At 51.0% G+C, this 8,887-nt stretch overlaps 1 protein-coding gene across 1 annotated transcript in view; it reads left to right on the top strand.

Moving 5' to 3' along the window:
• Positions 1–7,037, top strand: part of LOC105484710 (plakophilin 1) — a 49,330-nt gene extending 42,293 nt beyond the window's left edge. Inside the window, exons 13-14 of the mRNA XM_011746561.2 lie at positions 2,557–2,663; positions 3,870–7,037. Of these exons, the coding sequence (XP_011744863.1) occupies positions 2,557–2,631 (75 nt within the window). The 3' untranslated portion in view covers positions 2,632–2,663; positions 3,870–7,037. The remainder of the gene's footprint in view (positions 1–2,556; positions 2,664–3,869) is intronic.
• Positions 7,038–8,887: the final 1,850 nt, after the last annotated feature.

An 8,887-nucleotide genomic window follows, 5' to 3' on the forward strand; every position in this document is an offset into this window, starting at 1 on the left:
AGCCCTTTTAATTTCAGACTGAGGAGCTTGGATTTGCACTTTTGGCACCGGGGAGCCATTCAAAGTTTTGAATAGAGGGTCTCATGATCAAAGCAGCACTAGAAAGACTAATCCCACACGTGTGAGCCAGGCAGGGTGGGCTGAGAAGCCTGGAGCCTGCTGTCCTTGTCCTGTGGTGACCTTGGCCTCCTCAACCCCTCCCCACCTAGCCAGGGGCAGAGTCCTCTAGGGTATAAGGTCTTGTTGTAGGACATCTTCACATGGCCCCTTCTTTCCCATTCCTCAGTGATGAGCATGGACATAAAGGACAGGAGGTGGAAGAAACGGAGCAGTGGGGCTGATTAGGCTGGAGCTTTTAGCTTGAAGACTATGGTTACATTCACAAAGACAGATCAGACGTGGAGAGGCTGAGAAGGCTTTGAGATGGGAGGAAGAGGGATCCCAATTTGGAGAGGTCGAGTTTGGAAGACTTGGATGGGAGACCAGGCTGGAGGTGGTGTGGGCCCTGGCAGAGGGGCCAGAGCTACCATACAGAGTGGAGCTTTGTTCAGGCAGGCGAAGCCATGAGAACAGGCAAGACCACCATGGGATGCATGTGTATGGAAAAGTCTTGAGGGACAGGGCAGAAATATGAAGACCATCCGCTGGGGACAAGGAGCAAAGGCCAGGGAAATGGGGAACTGTGTAGGGTGCCAGAAGGGGCTGAAGACCTGGTGAGAAGAGGAAGCTCTAAGGAAGGCAGGGCATCAGTTCCCAGCGCTACCTAGAGGACCAGGGAACGGACACTGGGAAAGGCCCTGGATCTGGTGCTTCAGAAGTCTCTGGAGCCCTTCAGGAGCACTGCTGGCCAAGCAAAGAGAGCCCCATGGGGCCTGCTGCAGGGGGCAAGGCAGTGGGTGGGGATGGATGTGGAGTTGCTGAGAGGAGATGCTGCTCACTGCAATTTAGCCTGGAGAAGAAGAAGCCAAAGAGTGGGTAAAAAGAGATCTGTTTAAAGACAGAGGGGACTCAAGCATCTCTGTCATGGGAAGAGAGGGAGTAGGCAAAGGAGGGAGAAAGACAGGGATGGAGGACAGAGAAGCCTGAGGATCGGTTGAGCAGCCTGGGGCAGAAGGAATTTCCTCCAGCACAGCAGGGGACAATAGGGAGACCCATGAACCCATGGTGTCCAAAGATGATTGGGGAAATCTGAAGGTCACAGCAAAGAGTGGCCCTTGTTCTCCATGTGACATTCCAGAGCTCCTTTCCAACAGCACTGCAGTGGGGGTGGGCTTGGCAAATGGCAGCTGCCAGATAGACAAAGGGAGACGGGGAGGCAGGTAAGGAGGACTGGTGAGAGCTTCCTCCCACTGTGTAATGGTGGTCCAAAGCATTCAGCTTACCCCAAAACACAAATGGAGTCCACCCCTGGCCTAAGACACACAGAGAATCCACTGACATCCCTCTTGGTGGGAATTCCCTTCTACACATGCCTTTGGGAACCAGCGTCCCCATTCAGTCTCCACTCCTCCCTCTAGCTGTGCTTGACAACCGTCCTGGGCACGATCTAGTTGGTGCTTCTGTTCCCAAAGGGCCTTCACATCCATCATGCATTGAGTTGTCACAAGCACAGGTGAGACAGGCCACATGGCTTGTATCCATTTTGCTGAATAGGGAATCAGGGTCCAAGGACTTTGTCTTGATTCAGTGAGTCAGGACATGAGCCAAGCTCGACAGGAATGAGCATGCAAATCTGCAGAAGAAAAATGGCATCATGTAATACATGCCTAAAGACAGGAGGAGCAGGGCTTTGAACCAGCTGCTGTTTCGGATCGCCTATGCCATCTCCCCTCCTGTTTCCACAGGTCAGTGATGGCTGGCTTGGTGCTCAGAGCTCAGGGCTGGCAGCAGGACTCTCTTTTCAAGGGCACCTGGGCCTATTGCTGCATTCAAATCATGCTGTCCACGTTCACTTGGAAGCATGTATTGAGCACCTGCTGTATGCTGGAAGAAATAACAGGAACAAGACTCACTCTCCATCCAGCAGGCACTTAGGGGCTAGCGGGGCTGGAGGTGGAGAACAGACAAGTAAATAGAACCTTCTAGCACAGCAGCTTCTTACCAGTGCCAGCCCCCTGCTCCTTTGTTTGAGAAACACTGGGCATGTCTTCTCTGCCCAAGAGCTGTTGCCAGAATTGTTTAAAAAAAAAAAAAAAAGATAGAGATGGTCAGAGGGAAGAACAACTGACAACGTCTCTAATCTGATTTTGATTGTTGCTCTGTTTTAAAAATAATACTAACCTAAATCCTCATGCCTTGACTCAGGGTTCTGCAAATGCAAGTAGGAAATTCAAATGTGTCAGTGGAAGTTCAAACACATTTCACCAACTCGTGGAGAGTTATTATGTTTGGTTGCACATTTACTGAGGCCGGTTTTAGCCCTGACACGTGTACTTAGCAATAAGAGCGGAGGCTATGTGAGCCGAGGATGCTCTGGGAGGGCAGTGGGCAGTGTCTGACCCCACAGCAAGCCCCAAACAGTTTTGTGTCATTTGGTTGCTGTTTCTCCCTTTGCAGCAAGGTTTCGATAGGAACATGCTGGGGACCTTAGCTGGGGCCAACAGCCTCAGGAACTTCACCTCCCGATTCTAAGAAGAGGCTGTCCAAGCAAGTTAGGCTTGCAGGTAAGAATCAATCGCCCCACCCTCAGGGCAAAGGATGCCTCCGGGACCACTGCAACAGCCTCAGCCAGTCTCAGAGACAGAGGCTAGGCCTGTGCTCCCAGGGACACAGAAGCATCCTTTCGCCCGGCTCTGGACAACACAGGCAGTTGTGTAGACTGCTTGGCTGGGAACGTGGGTTGTCCCCCGTTCAGGACGTTAGGGGTGTATAATGTCCTGGGAGTGTCAGAGGGGTCAGAGGGTCTGGGCAGGACTGCTAGGTACGAATGTGTAGGTTGCACACTGAACAACACAGGTGGTGCCATTCACATGGACTACAGTGAGTTCTACAATATAGATAACGGGAGTTCTAGAATATGTCATTCTGGGCTTGGTCATCCACATCTCACTTTTTTATCCTTTTATAATTCACTTTCCAGTCTCTGCACATGCCCAGTATGGACAAGTTTATTTCCAGCTGATGATTCTAGGCCCCCAAAACTCAGAACCAATCCTATGAGAAAGGCTTGCAGACCTTAGTGTTCATTGGAATCATCTGGATTGCTTGCTAAAATGCACACATTTGGCGCAACCCCAGCTATTCTGACTCAATAGCCCCGGAGTGGGATCCAGGAAAGTCTATTTTTAAACGAGTATCTAAAGTGTTTCTTATGCAGGTAAACTGAGAATCACAAATAGATACTCCAGCCAGATGTCGTCACCCCTAGAGAGGGGCCTCAGAGGCAGCCCCGCGTGGAGCCATCTGCAAATAGCCTGGGATCAAGACAGGTTCTCCTGAGCTGAGGGGGACCTCTTAGCCAGGCTGTCTGCCAGCACCCCAACCCCTGGTGGGGAAAGAGGACTGTAACTTTGGTCTGGATGAAGGTTAAATAAGACTTCAGATATCCTCTCCTGGTAAACAAGCTGCAACAACTTGAAGGCGGAAAAGGGGAAAGAGATTCGGTTCAGCAGATCCTTAATGAACACCAGCTTCTTGCTTAGTGAGGAACACAGTGGACAGGGGACAGTGGGGCAGGGTGGCAGAAAAAGCTGGCAAGCTTCTGAATCCACAGGGCAACCTATAAATGTGTCTAGGGCAGCCCTGAATCCAGTCTCAGGCCAGGGCACACCTGAGGGCTGATGTGAGAAGAGGGTGGCAGTACAGGCTGGGCTTGTGGTATGGAAACATCTCACTGTAAACACTAACTGGAGGACTTTCTCCTTTTCCAGGAAGATATGACCCAGCTGAGAAGCCCTCAGGCCTCGCTGGATGGGGTTTTCTGTCCATCCTGTGCAGTATTTGGAAAAGGTCACAAAAAACTGAGAGGAAACCTAAAAACTGTGGATAACGGAAATATTTTTAGATTTTTTTTCCTTGGGGGAACTGGCAGGCAATGGGAGTTAGGGAGGTTGGAGGGGGGGGCTTTCTTGAGTTAAAGGGGCTTATATGTGATGTCAATATTTCTTCCTCTGAGAAATGGTATATATATGTGTATAGTGTAAGTGTGTGCATGCATGTGCGTGTGCATGTGTGTATGTGTGAGTGTCTTAAAGCATAACCACAAACTGCAAAAAGCTGGGTAAGCTATTTTGTTGCAGCTCGTAAGGTGGCGAAAAGGGCTCTCCTGTGTTTCTTACTCATAGGCAAGGACAACATGTGCTTTTTGGTGAGCGGCTCATAGTTCCTGAAACGTATGGTGCCAGGGCAAGGGGGCCATCACTGCAGTCAGGCCCTCCGAGGGGTCCTGCAGGCTTCCTACCAGCGGTCTCCAAGGGTGCAGGAGTAACGGGCTGGGCCAGCCTCTCCGCTTATGAGACTGCTTTCCAGGAAGGGAGGTCTGGTGTATCTCATGGGCAAATCTGGTGTGTCTGATGAGGCCATCCCTCCTACAGCACCACAAGGACTGAGGTTGGGCAGGTGTGGGGCTCCAGAGGACAGCAGGACACTCTCGCATACTTTGCCAAGTGAGGCCTGCTCAGGCGAGTAGGAGCTGAAAGATGGTGCCTGCCACCCTCTTGGGCTGTGTGCCCATCAGAGCAGGCTCAGCCTGCAAAGGCCCCGCATTCAGAGGTCTTGTAATCTACTTGTTGCAGGAGAAAGAAGGTAAAAAATTCATTTTTTAACAAGGCTATTTTATTGCAGATCTTTCCCAAGAGCTGTTCTGGGAATGGCTGTTTGGTTTTCATATTCCCAGTGGAGAGGGGAACAGGCGGGGCTGGGTATATACCTATTCCAGCTTCTAGTGGGATGGAGTTGGGGTATATAAATTAACCAGGAAGATATTTCCACCAAGCCTGCTGTGAGTCAAGTGAGGGAGTGTTTGGGGTCCCAGGAGACTTGGAGGGGGGGAATTTGGGTAGATTAGGAAAGGAAAGTGCCATATCAGGGTACTTGCAAGCTCACATCCCAGCCAGGGGCCATCCTCCACTTCCCCTGACCCCAGCTGTCCTGTCTCCACTCTGTGAAACCCACAGGGGATGTGATAAACAGGGCCATTAGGGGCATCAGCCACATCGAGCCCCCAGACGATGTGCACTTCAGACGAGCAGTAGCAGGAGGGCTCCCGAAGGCCTTATAAGAAAACCTGTGTGGACAGCCCTTCGTGTACACTAGGACAGAGTAGAGCCCAACGCTCCCAAGCCTTCCTCCTTCCAGCCTCTACCTCCATGCTAGCATTGCTGGTGTTAGAGAGGAATTAACTTCCTGGTCTGTGCCCTTCTCTAGAAGAATATAAGATGCTCCTCCTCCCCACCCCTTCTCAGCCTCCTCCCAAGTCTCTTCCTCTTCTGCACCACCCCCGAGTCCAAACCCACCTCTTGCCCCAGCAATCAGAGCTGGAAAACACCGATGTGGACTCAGTATGACAACTGAGATGGGGGAAGCCAGACATGTGAGGATGCTGTCCTCTGAGAGGTGTCCCTGGTCATTAGCCAACTGTGCTGTGGTACTGTGGGTCTGTCCCTTGCTTCTGCTTACACTGGGAGGCCCACTCTTGGCCCACCTCTCCCTCTCAGGGAACCACGTGGAGCCTGGTCTCCCTGGACTGTCCTGAGCATAGGTTTCTGGGGCCTTCTTTGTCACCATCAGAACCCAGAGGAATTCTTCTCCTAAAAAATATTTATGGCACACCAATCTGTGCTGGGCAGTGTCCTAAGCACTTAGACTACATCAGGGAAGAAAACAGACCACATCCCTGTCCTCATGCAGCTTATGTCTTCCTGGAGGAAAGCGGAGACACGAGTCCTTGGCTTTAGGGCTCCCCAGGAGCGGGGCTCTGCAGTCCGGTCAGGGCGGGAGGGGAAACGCAGCTCTGCATGTGAAACTTACCAACCCAGGCAGATGCCCCTTCCCCTTAGCACTACCCTGGCCTCCTGCAGCCCCTCACCTCATGTTCTTCCCACCCCCACAGGATGAAGAGCCCCATGGGCCCAGCCCCTGCCCTGGGAACCAGGCAGCCTTCCAGACCTCAGGGGCTGAGGTGGACAGTTAGGGCAGGCCTTACTTTGGTGACCTTGCTCTTTCCCTCCCAGGCCAGCTCAGGTCACCTGGGCCACTGACCCAGGCCTGTCACTTTGAGAGGGGCAAAACTGAGAGGGGCTTTTCTTAGAGAAAGAGAGCAAGGAGTTTGCCAGGCTTCATGTAGCCGACACATGTCTCAGAATTTTTTTTTTTTTTTTTTTTTTTTTTGAGACGGAGTCTCGCTCTGTCGCCCAGGCTGGAGTGCAGTGGCCCAATCTCAGCTCACTGCAAGCTCCGCCTCCCAGGTTCACGCCATTCTCCTGCCTCAGCCTCCCCAGTAGCTGGGACTGCAGGCGCCCACCACCGCGCCCGGCTAATTTTTTTGTATTTTTAGTAGAGACGGGGTTTCACCATGTTAGCCGGGATGGTCTCGATCTCCTGACCTCGTGATCCACCCATCTCGGCCTCCCAAAGTGCTGGGATTATCGGCGTAAGCCACCGCGCCTGGCCCATGTCTCAGAATTTTAAGTCCACATTGACTTCACACTACCAGGGCCAATGCCCAAAATAAGAAGTTCCAATTTGGGGCCAAATGAGGAAGGACACAGACTCTGCCCCTACCCTGACCCTGGGATCTCCTGTGCTGGTGGCCAATGACAAATCCAGTCATTGACCACCAGCCACCTTTGCAGTGGGGACCATACTAGCAGCCCTGACTCCACATTCCTCTTGGGGATCCAAGAGGCACCGTTGCTCTCTGAGTGTCCACCTCAGAACGTGGCTGAGCTGGCTGGGAGGACCAAGACTGTGGCTGGGGTGGGCAGGGAAGGGAAGCCGAGGGCTGCTGTGAGGGATCTTGGAGCTTCCCTGTAGCCCACCCTCCCCTTGCTTCATATTTGTAGAGGAACCTTGTGCTGGCCGGGCCCAGTTTCCTTGTGTGACACACTAATGTATTTGCTTTTTTGGAAATATAGAAAATCAATAAATTGCTAGTGTTTCTTTGAACTTTTTCGAGGAGTGGATTCTTTGGGGTGCTGTTGAGGGATGAAGGGGCTACTCATTTCCTTCCGTGATCTCCTCTTACCCTGTACCAGGCAAGGACTGAGAATGCCACCCGAGGGCACAGGGACAGTGCTATCCATGGACACCTGCTCTACAGCAGCACATCTGAGCCTCACTGCAGCTCCGTGACACTAGGATTGCTGTCCTGATTTATAAAAGCAAGACTTAGGGATGGAACAAATACCCCCAGGGTCACACAGCTTGTAAATGTCCCCAAGCCTGAACCCGTCCAGGTCAGGGTATCTGTGGGAAAGAGAAATCCAAAGATGAAGGTCAAGGAGTTGTTGTTTATTTAGTTTTATTTATTTACTTTTTGAGACAGGGTTTTACTCTGTTGCCCAGGCTGGAGGACTCAAGCAATCCTCCCAGCGTAGCCTCCCACTATGGGTCTCACTATGTTGCCCAGGCTGGTCTCGAACTCCTGGACTCAAGTGATCCGTCTGTCTTTGCCTCTCAAAGCACTGGGATTACAGGCATGAGCCACTGTGCCCAGCTGGAGCTGATGTTTATTGAATGCCTATTCTACCGGGGTTCTGTATTGGGTGCTGGAGGGTCACAAAAACAAAGGATGTGATGGGCCCCAGCCTCAAAAGTCTCATAAGGGACAAGACAAGCATAAGGAAACTGAGGCATGTGTAGTAAATTCCAAGTAATGGTGTGGACATAACCACCGTGGGCCATCAGTGCCAGTCAGGGCCACCTGGGTAGAGAAGGTCAGGATGCTTGGGGAAGGGCTGAATGTGAGCTTTTCCCAATTTGAAAGGGTGGTGACTGGCAAGGCCTCCCCTACAGCCCATGGCCCTGACCTCCTGGACCATCCCACAGTTCAGTGATGTCCAGAGAGGTCGGGGAGAAGGAGCTGTACCACAGACAAGAAGAAGATGGCCCATCTGTGGCCCAGACTGTTAAATACACGAGGCCTGGGACATCTGAAAAATGTTTTGAGACCTGAAAAATATGTATTGGCTCCAAAACGTGAGATCAAGTTACAAATTTACTATCAACAAATGTTTAGATTGCTAAGCTTTCATTGAAATACAGCATGCATGCAGAAACATGTACAACTGCAAATACATGCAGCTCAATGAAGCTTCACAAATGAATAGCACCCAGACTGAGAAATTGAACATTACCAGCACCCAAAACCCTGCTCAGACCCCTTCAGGTCACTATCCTCCTCCCCAAGGGTAACCACTGTCCTGACTTGTAACACCATAGGTTAATATCGCCTATTTTTGCACTTTATGTAAAGGGAGTCAACAGTCAACAGTAAGTCCGTTCTTATGTCTGGCTATTTTATCTCAACAATATGTTTGCAAGATTCATTCATTCCTACTGCATGTTCCTACCACTGCTGTATAGTAATCTATGTGTAACTATGCTACAATGTAAAATGCAATATTACATCACCACCATTGTTACATCTATTATTTATAAACAACTGGAAACAATTTACGGATTACTTGTCTCACTTCCTAAAAATTCCCACATGTGATATAATTACTGGGAAATTACAACTAACAGTAAATAAATTAGATTTTATGTGGGATGTGGGTGCACTTAACGTGTAGGGGTGCCAAAAAGCTACAGAAGTATTAATTCAGCTGTCCCTGGCCAAGCGGGTGGCAGGCCCTCTGGCCCCTTCAGAGGACTGTCCAGTGAGAGTGACAGGGTCCAGGAACAGATGGGCAAGACCAAACTGGGAGGCACCAGGAGCAGCTGGCAG

This window comes from Macaca nemestrina, chromosome 1 (genome assembly GCF_043159975.1).
Source record: "Macaca nemestrina isolate mMacNem1 chromosome 1, mMacNem.hap1, whole genome shotgun sequence".
In the NCBI taxonomy this organism is placed as follows: Eukaryota; Metazoa; Chordata; class Mammalia; order Primates; family Cercopithecidae; genus Macaca; species Macaca nemestrina.